Source organism: Leucopleurus acutus, assembly GCF_964270905.1.
Source record: "Leucopleurus acutus genome assembly, chromosome: 2".
NCBI lineage: Eukaryota > Metazoa > Chordata > Mammalia > Artiodactyla > Delphinidae > Leucopleurus > Leucopleurus acutus.
Genome location: NC_139143.1, coordinates 79,143,971 through 79,158,330, shown reverse-complemented (window position 1 = coordinate 79,158,330; position 14,360 = coordinate 79,143,971). Strand labels below are relative to the sequence as shown.

General features: G+C 41.5%; 1 protein-coding gene across 1 annotated transcript in view; it reads right to left on the bottom strand.

Annotated features, from left to right (window-relative positions):
- FCRL5 (Fc receptor like 5) overlaps positions 1–14,360 on the bottom strand; it is a gene marked incomplete at both ends in the record, with an annotated part of 49,683 nt that overhangs the window by 22,529 nt on the left and 12,794 nt on the right. Inside the window, one exon of the mRNA XM_082833207.1 lies at positions 11,745–12,023. Coding sequence (XP_082689333.1) covers positions 11,745–12,023 — 279 coding nt within the window. The remainder of the gene's footprint in view (positions 1–11,744; positions 12,024–14,360) is intronic.

Sequence of the window (14,360 nt, the reverse complement as noted above, 5' to 3'; positions counted from 1 at the left end):
TAGATGAGATGATAGAGAGCAATTAAATAGAAAAACAAATACATAATTAAAACATTTATAATTGATACAAAGTAAAGAATAAGATGCTATGAAATGTATAATAATGGGGCCTGATCTAGTATAGGTTAGTCAGGTAATGCTTCCTCACAAAGTGACATCTGAATTAACCAGGTGAGGAAGGGAGTGAAGACTGCCCAGGCAGGCAAACAGTGTGCGCAAAGGCCCTGAGCTGGGAAGAAGGTTGGAGCTTTTGAGCTGTTGAAACGAGGTGACAGCAGCAGTAAGAGAAGGGTTTGAAGAGTGCCATGAAATAGGAGGCTGGAGAGCTAGGCAGAGCTTCACAAGCCATGGTACGGATTTTGATCCTTCTTCACAGAGCAATGGGAAACCTGTAAGTGTCTCTATACAGGGGCATGAGATGATCAAACCTGTCTTTTCTAAAGACAATTTTGATCTCAGTGTGCAAACTGGATTGTAATGGGACAGAAATGGAATGGAGAGGTTATTAGGGGTGGAGTGGTGGCGTTGCAGTAATTGAAATGGTGGTAGACTTGACTATGATAGTGGCAGTAAAGATAGAAAGAAAAGATCCAAGGAATATTTTGGAAATAAAATCAATAGGAGTCAATGATTAACTGGCTATGGAGACCAAGGGAGAGAAATGGCAAGGAAGACTCCTGGGATTTTGCCTTGTATATATGGGTGAATGGAAGTGTCTTTCACAGAGCTAGGGACACTTGGAGGAGGACCAGATATGGGGGGAGTTCCATGAGTTCAGTTTTAGAGATGTTCAAGTTCATGAGCCTTTAAGAGATATGGCATAGGCAGGTGCTCAGGTAGGAGGTCTCTTTTGGAGATAAAAGTTTAAGAATCATTTATAGATGACACCCCCAGGATTATCCAGAGAAAGAACATATATAAGAGAAGAGGGTACATGCAGGACAAAGCTCTAGGACACACCAATTCTTTTAAAGTTTGTCTATAAAAGGAGGAGCTAGTAAAGGGAACTGAGAAGGAGTGGCAGAGAAAGGAGATCCAGGAGAAGGTGATGTCATTGAAGCCAAGGAAGGGAGGGTTTCAAGAAGAAAGAAATACTATTTCTGAGAGACCAAGTAAGGTGAGGATTGGAAAATGGCCATTGCATTTAAAGCCATGGGGGTCATTTGTGACCTTTGTGAGAATCATTTTTTATATAAAGGTCAGAAGATACCAAGTGTTAAATCCAAGAAGGTAAGGAGGAAATGGAGACAATCTGTGCAACTGACTCTTTTTTGGAAGTGAAGCCATAATAGAGCAGTGGCTGGAGACATAAGTGGGACCAAGTTAGGGTTTTTTCTTAGACATGGGAGAGACATAGCACGTTAAATGTCAATGGGAAGGATCCTATAAAGCAGGAGAGAAAGTTGTTCAAAGTCTGAGAATGCAAGGGAGGATGGAATCTAGAGGTGAGATGGAGATGTTCACCTTTCATAGGAAGCAGTCTTCTATACCTTAGGAAGAGGAGAGATGAGTTACTGGATGGATACGGAGACAAACACTCAAATGGTGGTGGGAGTCGAAGGTGTGATTGTCTGGGAGGAAGTAAAGGTGTTAATGAACTGGGGGTTCTGTTGAGGTCTGAGAAAAATAATGATTGGAGGATTTTATTTATTTTAATTCCTGTATTCTTTTATTTTTTTAAAACATCTTTATTGGAGTATAATTGCTTTACAATGGTGTGTTAGTTTCTGCTTTATAACAAAGTGAATCAGCTGTGCATATACATATATCTGCATATCTCCTCCCTCTTGCGTCTCCCTCTCTCCCTCCCTATCCCACCCCTCTAGGTGGTCACAAAGTACCGAGCTGATCTCCCTGTGCTATGTGGCTTCTTCCCACTAGCTATCTATTTTACATTTGGTAGTGTATATATGTCCATGCCACTCTCTCACTTCATCCCAGCTTACCCTTCCCAATCCCCGTGTCCTCAAGTCCACTCTCTACATCTGCGTCTTTATTCCTGTCCTGCCCCTAGTGATTGGAGGATTTGAAGAAACAAGTAGAGGGATAGGAGGTTGTGATCAGGTGATTGGAGTAGTGTATGTACGGGGCAGTGGGTGGCGGAAAGAATGACAAGCCATTTTATTGAGTGGGTCATCCATGTGGACGCGTTATGGAATGATGACAGAGTGTAGGGTAGAGAGGAAGACTATGAGTGACGTGCCAAGCCTGCACTGAAAGTGGGCATGACTAGGAGGTCAGCCCATGAGAGGCCAGGTAGGAGAGAGAGTGCTATAGCTGAATGAGAGGTAAGATGTCAGGAGAATGATGTTGAAAGGTCTTTTAGCAGGAGTTCTGGCTGGAGGTCTGAGATGCTCTGGGACAGGGGCAGGAGAAGCTAGAGAGAAATTCATGAGCCAGTGAAAGGATGAGTTGGCCTTTTTATTGATTGACTGACAGAGGAAACCCCAACTAAATCTCTTCTGAGGTGAGACATGTTGAACTTTATAATTTCCTTTCTTGCTGATCATTGTTGGCCAGGATGCAATTTGTGTTTTAAAAGCCTTTATTCCTACGTTAGGAAACTTTTAGTCACAATGCCTTGCACTGCTGCTACCAAGAGAGGCAAAGCAAGCTAAGGGAAGGTGCGAGTTCCTGAAAATGTAGAATACAGAACTCTCAGTTGGAGGCTGTGTAGCAGTGATGTCACACAGCAAATGGCCCTGGGGTACCTCCAATCTCGGCTACAGGTGAAGGTGGGGGAGATGGTCTGTCCCTGGCTGTGCTGTAGTTGGGTCCACTTACCTCTGACACTGAGTGACACTGTGTTACTGCGCTGGAACCCCTGGCCATTGTTGGCCTCACAGAAATAGTTCCCAGAATGCTCTGCCGTCAGAAGGAGGTTGAAGGAAGCTCCCCTTCCAGAGGGGCTTGAGCTGCTCTCCAGGCTGACATCCTCATGATAAAACTGGTACAGGATTGGCGGAGAGCCTCTCCATACCTCACAGTGAAGTTCTACCATGTCCCCCACCACAGCCTGGGCCCCGGGAGCCCTGAGGGTGAGGACAGGCTGAGACACTGGAACTGAAGGAAGAAAGATAGTTAACCATCAGTTCATGCTGTTTAAATATGTTCTTCCATAGAAAAGACATTTCAAACAGGAAAATGTTTTTCTGTTTTTAATGACCTTGTGACATCACTCAGAACTCAGCTATAATTGCTTCATATCTGAAGAAACAAATCATTTGTGTAGTGTTATATATAGTCTGGAATACTTCGATATACAATTGCAAAAGTGTTTGGGGAATCTGAAAACAGAGATTAAATTGAAACCCAAGTATCTGAGAAGTCAGAAGACAATTGGAGAAAAGGAGAAATCAGTTCAATAGAAAATGAGAAACAGGGGAGACTGCTGCCTACATAGCCAGAGATGTAACCGAGCCTTGGCCGCATCAAAAATAAGACCCAAAAGAGAATAAATATTGATCAAGTTATTGGCTCATTTTTATATTTATTCATTCATCAAAAATTAATTGAGCAGTTTAAAAGTCTCAGGAACTACACAATATGCTGGGGATTCAATAGTGAGAAAGACACAGTTCCTGCCCTCATGAAGCCTGCAATCTAGATGAGATGATAGAGAGCAATTAAATAGAATTACAAATACATAATTAAAACATTTATAATTGATACAAAGTAAAGAATAGGATGCTATGAAATGTATAATAATGGGGCCTGATCTAGTATGGGTTAGTCAGGTAATGCTTCCTCACAAAGTGACATCTGAATTAACCAGGTGAGGAAGGGAGTGAAGACTGCCCAGGCAGGCAAACAGTGTGCGCAAAGGCCCTGAGCTGGGAAGAAGGTTGGAGCTTTTGAGCTGTTGAAACGAGGTGACAGCAGCAGTAAGAGAAGGGTTTGAAGAGTGCCATGAAATAGGAGGCTGGAGAGCTAGGCAGAGCTTCACAAGCCATGGTACGGATTTTGATCCTTCTTCACAGAGCAATGGGAAACCTGTAAGTGTCTCTATACAGGGGCATGAGATGATCAAACCTGTCTTTTTTAAAGACAATTTTGATCTCAGTGTGCAAACTGGATTGTAATGGGACAGAAATGGAATGGAGAGGTTATTAGGGGTGGAGTGGTGGCGTTGCAGTAATTGAAATGGTGGTAGATTTGACTATGATAGTGGCAGTAAAGATAGAAAGAAAAGATCCAAGGAATATTTTGGAAATAAAATCAATAGGCGTCAATGATTAACTGGCTATGGAGACCAAGGGAGAGAAATGGCAAGGAAGACTCCTGGGATTTTGCCTTATATATATGGGTGAATGGATGTGTCTTTCACAGAGCTAGGGGCAATTGGAGGAGGACCAGATATGGGGGGAGTTCCATGAGTTCAGTTTTAGAGATGTTCAAGTTCATGAGCCTTTAAGAGATATGGCATAGGCAGGTGCTCAGGTAGGAGGTCTCTTTTGGAGATAAAAGTTTAAGAATCATTTATAGATGACACCCCCAGGATTATCCAGAGAAAGAACATATATAAGAGAAGAGGGTACATGCAAGACAAAGCTCTGGGACACACCAATGCTTTTAAAGTTTGTCTATAAAAGGAGGAGCTAGTAAAGGGAACTGAGAAGGAGTGGCAGAGAAAGGAGATCCAGGAGAAGGTGAAGTCATTGAAGCCAAGGAAGGGAGGGTTTCAAGAAGAAAGAAATACTATTTCTGAGAGACCAAGTAAGGTGAGGATTGGAAAATGGCCATTGCATTTAAAGCCATGGGGGTCATTTGTGACCTTTGTGAGAATCATTTTTTATATAAAGGTCAGAAGATACCAAGTGTTAAATCCAAGAAGGTAAGGAGGAAATGGAGACAATCTGTGCAACTGACTCTTTTTTGGAAGTGAAGCCATAATAGAGCAGTGGCTGGAGACATAAGTGGGACCAAGTTAGGGTTTTTTCTTAGACCTGGGAGAGACACAGCATGTTAAATGTCAATGGGAAGGATCCTATAAAGCAGGAGAGAAAGTTTTTCAAAGTGTCTGAGAATGCAAGGAAGGATGGACTCTAGAGGTGGGATGGAGATGTTCACCTTTCATAGGAAGCAGTCTTCTATACCTTAGGAAGAGGAGGGATGAGTTACTGGATGGATACGGAGACAAACACTCAAATGGTGGTGGGAGTCGAAGGTGTGATTGTCTGGGAGGAAGTAAAGGTGTTAATGAACTGGGGGTTCTGTTGAGGTCTGGGAAAAATAATGATTGGAGGATTTTATTTATTTTAATTCCTGTATTCTTTTATTTTTTTAAAACATCTTCATTGGAGTATAATTGGTTTGCAATGGTGTGTTAGTTTCTGCTTTATAACAAAGTGAATCAGCTGTGCATATACATATATCTCCGTATCTCCTCCCTCTTGTGTCTCCCTCTCTCCCTCCCTATCCCACCCCTCTAGGTGGTCACAAAGTACCGAGCTGATCTCCCTGTGCTATGTGGCTTCTTCCCACTAGCTATCTATTTTACATTTGGTAGTGTATATATGTCCATGCCACTCTCTCACTTCATCCCAGCTTACCCTTCCCAATCCCCGTGTCCTCAAGTCCACTCTCTACATCTGCGTCTTTATTCCTGTCCTGCCCCTAGTGATTGGAGGATTTGAAGAAACAAGTAGAGGGATAGGAGGTTGTGATCAGGTGATTGGAGTAGTGTATGTACGGGGCAGTGGGTGGCGGAAAGAATGACAAGCCATTTTGTTGAGTGGGTCATCCATGTGGACGAGTTATGGAATGATGACAGAGTGTAGGGCAGTGAGGAAGACTATGAGTGAGGTGCCAAGCCTGCACTGAAAGTGGGCATGACTAGGAGGTCAGCCCATGAGAGGCCAGGTAGGAGAGAGAGTGCTATAGCTGAATGAGAGGTAAGATGTCAGGAGAATGATGTTGAAAGGTCTTTTAGCAGGAGTTCTGGCTGGAGGTCTGAGATGCTCTGGGACAGGGGCAGGAGAAGCTAGAGAGAAATTCATGAGCCAGTGAAAGGATGAGTTGGCCTTTTTATTGATTGACTGACAGAGGAAACCCCAACTAAATCTCTTCTGAGGTGAGACATGTTGAACTTTATAATTTCCTTTCTTGCTGATCATTGTTGGCCAGGATGCAATTTGTGTTTTAAAAGCCTTTATTCCTACGTTAGGAAACTTTTAGTCACAATGCCTTGCACTGCTGCTACCAAGAGAGGCAAAGCAAGCTAAGGGAAGGTGCGAGTTCCTGAAAATGTAGAATACAGAACTCTCAGTTGGAGGCTGTGTAGCAGTGATGTCACACAGCAAATGGCCCTGGGGTACCTCCAATCTCGGCTACAGGTGAAGGTGGGGGAGATGGTCTGTCCCTGCCTGTGCTGTAGTTGGGTCCACTTACCTCTGACACTGAGTGACACTGTGTTACTGCGCTGGAACCCCTGGCCATTGTTGGCCTCACAGAAATAGTTCCCAGAATGCTCTGCCGTCAGAAGGAGGTTGAAGGAAGCTCCCCTTCCAGAGGGGCTTGAGCTGCTCTCCAGGCTGACATCCTCATGATAAAACTGGTACAGGATTGGCGGAGAGCCTCTCCATGTCTCACAGTGAAGCTCTACCATGTCCCCCACCACAGCCTGGGCCCCAGGAGCCCTGAGGGTGAGGATGGGGCGAGATACTGGAACTGAGAGCAAAAATGAGTTAGTTGATACCAGGATATTTTCCCATTGACTCTATTTTTATTTTTCAGAAGTTACCTCTGATGATTATTTGGTGACACTTTCTAGATCTTTTCTATGTGTAAGAACTCTTATTCTTATCAACACATAAACAAATGCATAAAATACCCACATACATGCCTGGGATCACAGTATACATACTGGTCTACGACCTGATTTTTCCCCTTAGCAAAATATCATGAGCATCATTCTGTGTTATTACCTAACGATCTATCTCAGTCACTTAAAAAATCAGCTTTATTGAGGTATAATTTACATGCATAAAATGCGACTCCTCTAAATTTAAAATTTGATAATTTAGGGTAAATATTGCTTGATTATTTTTAACAACAGCAAAGCATTCCATGATATGAATTTACTGTAATACACTGAAGCAATTCCTCATTATGGAACTTTAGGTTGTTATTGTTTTCTAAGTTTGAATAAGGCTGCATTACACAATTCTGTATATATATCATTGTATTTTGTCAATGCATTTCTTAGGATAAATTCTTCGAAGTGGGATTTCTGGGATTGGGATATGGGCATTTCAAATAATGATATATAATGCTAAATTTTTCTTCAAAAAGTTTCAATGAATTTACACTTGCACTAATAGTATGTAAGAGTTTCCTTTCCCCACCCTCTGATCAATTATAGTCATATAAATGCACAGGCTTATTTTTCTTATCATTTCTCTTCCTACCTTTAAACTCTACAGTTGTTCCATCTGAAGAATTGACTTATTCTATCTTATGGGACCTTACAATTTATTATTTGATTTTTTATGGACTGCTAGTGAACTATAATCCATTAATGATGAGTTGTTCTCTATAAAGTATCCAGAAATTATTTACAAAATGAAAACTTTGAAATCTGTCATTAATTTTTATAAATTATCAAGTCAATTTTTGTTCTCCATTATGAAATAATAATAATCATGAGAAAATTGGTTTTTTTAATTTCCTCTTCTCCCTCTGGCTGATTTTCCTTTGTTACATATATTTTTTACATTTTCAGCATTTATAATAGTTGCTTTCTCTTCTGTAACCATAACTCTCATGTTGCTTAGCCTTTGTTTTTATGTCTGAATCAGTGGTTTTCAACCATATCTGTACAATATTTTCAACTGAGGATGTGTTAAAAAATATGGATTCTGAGACCCCATCTGAGAGATTCTGAATTTAATTGGTCTGGAGAGAGCTTAGTAAAAAGTCTTTTTTCAAAATTCCTAGGTGATTCTAATATGCAGCCAAGGCTGAGAACTACTGATCTGAATAGATTCAGTATTCACTTTTCATATCATAGTTTCCTCATTTGGAGTCTTTTATATTGATTCATACCTTGGCTGGCTAGAGTTTGTCATCAAGTAATTTTTCAAGAAGTGTTAATGGGTACTAAGTTCCCTGAATTCTTGCATGTTTGAAAATGTTTTTTTGATTTGATATAAAATTCTCAGTTCTCATATCTCCTCTGAAAGTTCAAGTCTGAATACAATTCCTCTCTCTTTTAGCATTGACTTCTGTGTAAAGACTAAGACCAACTGCATATTTTTTCTTTTTGAGATGACTGCTGTTTTTTCTTTTTTTTTTTTTTTGCTGTGATCACACACACGCGGGCACGTGCACACACACACACGTATATTTTTAGCCTTGAAAGTCAATAACCTCATCAGGATATGTCTTTTGATCTACATATTCAAGTTTTCTTCACTTCAGGAAACTTTTTTATTATGTCTTTGAGTTTTGTTTCTCTCTTTAGACACTTAATTATCCACACTTGTGGGCTTCGTTGTCTGATCTCCATATTTTACTTTCTTTTTGCCTTTTTCTGTGTCTTTCTACTTTGTGTTCTGTATTATTTTCTCAAACCAATTCTCCATTCCAGTAACAGATTTTGGAAGTATGCATTCTCTTCTTACTGCTTCAAATTTGGATTTTATTTTTAACATAGGTTTGGTTTTTCTCCTGAGCTCTGTTTTATATATATATATATATATATATATTTTTTTTTCTTTTCTGTTATCATCTCTCTTTTTTTCTTAACATCTTTATTGGAGTATAATTGCCTTACAATGGTGTGTTAGTATCTGCTTTATAACAAAGTGAATCAGCTATACATATAAGATTCTCATATTGGACTTGTTTTCTTTATGGCTTTTACTTCAATGAATAAAATTATATTCTGAGTTTTGTATTTGCTTGAGAAAGCTGTGTGTGTGTGGGGGGGGGCGGGTAGTATTTTAGTGACCCAGGGCTGTTGATAGATTCAAAATGGGTATATCTTATTAGCTCACATTCCCAAGAAATTTCTGTGTCTTCTCTTTGGGGTATATTCCCTTGGGGAAAAAAAAACAACCCAGATTATTCTGCCAGAAAGTCTGCATGGCTCACAGTGAAGCTTCTCAACTTGTTTGCTAATTTAGGGCTCATTTACTTCTGTTCAGTTGATATAAACAGTTGCAAAGATCAATGTTTTCTCCCTGCTCTTTTTTTCCTCATCTCTTCTCAAAGACTTTTTGTTCATGGAGTTACAAATGCTGACTGAGGACCTACTCTATGCCAGACACCAAGTAGGCACAGGGATGAGGTGCAGACCAAAACTGATAAGGTTCCATTCTCATGAAGCTTATACTCTGGTATTGAGGAAGACAGACACTAAATGGGAAATAAAGGGGTTTCAGATATTGCTAAATTTGAGAAGAAAATACAACATCATAATGAGAAAGAGGATGTCTTAAGGCTTGGGGCTTTCCTAGGTAGATTGGCTTCAGGCTTTGGAGTCTGGGCCCCAGATCATTTACATTTTTAAAATAATCTCTTTACTCAACAATTTATATTGGGGTAATGTCTTCCTTTGGCCATGTTTTATTTCTATGATCTGAAACAGCTATCGAGGAGCAAGAGGTCCTTCAGATCCATATGTTCCAAGATAGGACCATAGTAATAAGAACTCCAAGTGGACTCATGGGTTCCTAAGACCACAGACTATAACAGAAACTTGCTTAATTTACAAATTCTGACCAGACCACACTTGCAGTTACAATCACACTCTGACCAATTCCTGCTCCCAAAGCCCTAAAAGTGCCTAACCTAACTCCCTGCTGTGAGAGATGATGAGACTCTGTGAAACTGATGCTCTCCCTTGCTTTGCCAGGTAAACAAGCCCAGCTCTGGGGCACCCACAGATTTCCCTGGTTGTCTTGTCTGGGGCTTTGACGAGTGTCGCTCAGCCTCTCCCTCACTCTGTTTCTTCCAGAGCTTCATGAATTCATGGCCTCTGGGTTCCTATTCCAACTTGAATCACAGAATTCTGGGGCTCTAAGGGACGCTAATTACTGTCTTATCTAACTTTCAATAGAAGGTGAAAACAGCAAGACAAAGAAAATTTAAAAGTTTTGCCCAAATTATGAGCTAGCTATTTTCATATCCAGGGCTAGAATTCAGATTTTCTGACCCACGCTGACATCAGACAACCCGAGCAAGGTCTTTTTCATGTACACTGGCTCTTTCTAGGAAATCTCAGAGGTCCTGCTGTGCATATCGTTCCTAGAAAAAGTATTTTCTTAAACGTAGTTCATTACATGTCACGTTGTCCCAAGTGACCCTGCTCTCTTGGCCATCATTTGTTGAATTAGAGGTGAGCAGTTGGTTTAAGAACATTCTATGTATAGACTTGCCAGTGGCCTATGAGGTGTCTTAGAGCTAGGCTGCTTGACTAGTTAGACTAGTTGGAAGCACCGCTTTGGCAGTTGGGGCAGACGCTGAAATACAGAGCAGGATGTCATACCTAGAAGTCCAAGGCAGTCAATGCTGAAATTAACAGGAGTTTTGAGTAAAAATAAGTTATAAGATAGAGTCATAAGAATGAGGGTGGAAAGCACTTAGGAGCAGTAAGAACAATGGGTCAGAAGGACATAGAAAGGAAATAGCTGATGGGCTTAGGAGTAGAGAATAATGAAAGCTTCTAGATCCTCAGACATCAGTATAATCTGTTTTTGAGAAATAAGTTGAATTCTGAGAGATCTCCCAGTTCTTATTCCATGAATCTGAATATAATGTCTTTCCTGTTTTTTGTTTTGTTGTTGTTGTTGTTGTTTTTTAATCCCTGGATATCCTTAACAAACCCTCACCCACTGGAGACATCAGGGTTTTTTTCTTCTGACCTAAAATGATCTGATATACCAGATTCAAGATTTTTCTATTTATATTTCTCTTCTCTGAAAAGAAAACTGAACTTTCACTCTCTACTAAACAAAGATTCCAAGTGTAAACAGAAGCAAATTTGCCCCTAAAATGACACTTTTTCATGGTTCCATGGGAAACCATGATCTGTACAACTATGGTTCGTATACCTTTATATTTATGTCATATGCAGTATATTTATGTCATATGTATTTATTTATGTCATATGCATTTATGTCATATGCAGTATATTTATGTCATATGTCATATGCAGTATGTCATACTGCAACAAAAAATTTAAAAACATAATACAATGAAATGACACTTATTTTACTGGGTTAAGTCAAAGGATCACGGAAACCCCAGAAAACAAATGAGCTGGTTTCCAGGAAGCAATTTCCTCCCTTCCCTTCACCTTCAGCCCTCTTTAAACCTACTGGAAGAGCTTGAATTGCTTGAGAACACTTTGGAGAAAGTAAGGTCTTGCCCACTATATGCCCATATGACTGTGCTTGTAGCTAAATTAATATGTAAGTGTTATTGGGGAAATATGCGATGCTTCTGTGCATGGAGTTAAGAGAAATTGGCTTGGAGACTGAATATACAGGGCCTGAGAAGATAATTTGAGAAAACAAATTCATTTGGTAAAAGCTGGGAAAGGTGCTGAGCTATCATAGGGGTCTGGCTGAACCAGGGATGGGTGAGATTAAGGCCCACAGATAGCTGGTTCTATAAGAAGGGAACCAAGACAGGCATGAGGTTGACTGGGGTAGGAAACTGGAAGATCCATGCAGACCTCTGAAAAGGTTGGTGTGAGAGGGTCAGGGATGGGTCACTGACAGGAATCCAGAGCTTACTGGTGACAGAGAGTCTCAGGGTCTCACTGCTCTGGAGGCCAAGGCCATTGTCAGCTGTGCAGTAGCAGTTCCCAGAATGCTCTTCAGTCAGAAAGAATCTATAAGACATTGTTCTCCATAAAGTAGCTTCTATCTTCATGAGCAGAACACCTTCATGAAAAAACTGATACCAGATGGGCAGAGAACCTCTCTGAGCTTCACAGTCAAAGCTCACCTCATCTCCCACAAAAGTCCAGGTCCCAGGAGGGCTGAGGGTGAGGACAGGTTGAGACACGGGGACTGAGGGAAAGAAACACTTAGTCAAACAGGTGCATCTGACACTTCTTGGAGCTTTCAATCAGTGGCTAGTGAGATGTCCAGTCTGAAGTCCACTGGCCCTCAGGGCAGCCCAGTGCCTCCCAGGCTTTTCTCCCCAGCTCTCTCCCTTTTCCATGCTGGTCTTCTCCTTTCCCATCAGACCTGGCCCTTCTCTTCTCCTGTCTCCCTTTGTTAGGTGACCCTCATTCTTGTTTTCCAGAGGAAATGATGTTCTCTGGGAAGAAGTCCCTTATTTTGCTTCCACCAGACTGACAGATTTACCTTGTCCCTTCCCTTTACCATATGACCATGGAAGATCTGTTCCCTCACCTGCCAAGCCTCTCTGAGTCTTCTTATCAGTCCCTGCTCTACACTTCTCCCTTTGCTGGGATTGGCCTCAGGCCTCTGCCCTTGGCCCATTTCTGTTCCAGATTCACATACTCTTCCAGGATGCTCTCCTCTGTTCCTACACTCTCCCTGCATCCAGCCTGACCCTCTCTATTTACAGGTGAGAAAACTGAGTCAAGAAAAGGTTAGGAGATCCACCTGTAGTCCCTCAGCGGGCTGTTTTCAGGGCCAGATAGGACCTGAGTCTGTCTCCTTACTCATGGTCTAATGCTGAATCATATCATCTCCTTGAAAGTGGAACTGGAGTTTGCCACCAATGAAGGAAACAGCATAGGGCTCTACAGAAGCTATTTTCCTCTCACTACCACAACTACCTTAATAGCTTTCAGTGTAAGATGGCATCAGATACTGGTAAAGTAGGTGGTGTAGTTTGGGGTGGTGCAGTAACCATAGTTACATGGTTGGAGTAACTGTGATGTTGCTACCTGTCTGTATCCTACATGGATTTGCACATTGGTTATTGCCAATAATTAATTGTTGATTGGAACCACAGATATCTCCACAACTCTGGGATAGAGAAATGATTTGAGAACTACTAAGATTGATTGGAAACTCAAGCATCTGGGGATTTGAAGGATAAAGAAAGAAAAGAGAAAAACAGTGAATTCTGTAGATGCCAGGGACCAAGGAGGGGGAGAGAGACAGATGCTGCAGACATATTAAGGGGTGTGATGGTATCTGAACTTGTTGAAAGATGAGGCCCACAAGATAGAGACAGTTGTTCAAAGGCCTGGGAACCAATGGGGATATTAGAATGGTGTTATGGACTGAACTGTGTCCCTTCCAAATACATATGTTGAAGCCCTAATCTCCAATATGACTGTATTTGGAGATAGGGCCTTTAAGGAAATAAATGTCAAATGAGGTCATAAGGGTGGGGCCCTAATCAGATGGGACTGGTGTCCTCATAGAAGAGGAAGAGAGAGGCCTCTCTCTCTCCCAGGGCACAGAGGAAAGGTCATGTGAGGACACAGAGATAAGGTGGCCTACCACAAGCCAGAAAGAGAGCCCTGATTAAATACCAATCTTACTGGCACTTGATCTTGGACTTTTAACCTCCAGAACTGTGAGAAAATAAATTTCTGTTGTTAAACCACCCAGTCTGTGGTATTATGTTATGGCAGCCTAAGCAAACTAATATAGATGAATTGGGGAAGAAGCAGGAAGTAGGTAAGGGAGTAGAGATTTGTTGGGATTCAGTAACAGGAAGATTAGACCCAGAAATCGCTGGACTATGTTTTTTTTTTGATTGACAGAAAAATCAAAGACTGTGTATCATCTAAACCAAATAATGGTGAACTCTGACAGCATCTGGACCCTGAAAAATTTTCACAGCTGTGTTAGGAGAGTTTTGGTCAGACTGTGTATTTTACTGTTGATGATTCACTGTAAGGAATTCCTGAGAGTGTGGTCACAGGAAGGAGCTCAGATCTGCCAAGCAGAGGCAATGAACCTGCCGTGGTGCCATGTGAACCAAAAGCCTGTGAATTTCTGAAGCTGCAGTCTTTAGATTGTGGGGTAACAAACAACCTGATCCTGTGACTTCTGGTGGTCAGACTTAACTCACTTCTGATGGAGAGTGGCCTCTCCTCACTGCCTGGGTCCCCAGGTCATTGTCTGAGTACAGGAGTCATTCCCAGAATGTTCTGTGGGCAGAGAGATTTAGGGATGTTCCTCTACTATAGGGGTCTGGGGTCCTCAGGATTTCAGCCTCATGATAAAACTGATACAGAATTGAAAGAGAGGCTCCCTTGGTTTCACAGGGAAGATCTGGAACTCTATCTCATTCTTCCCAATATCCTGTGCCCTAGGAGCCCTGAGGGTGGTGAAAGGATGTGTCATTTGGAACTAAAAGAGACAACGAGGTAGTGGGAGGGAGGGAATCCCTGCACATCCTTAAATCAATGAGGC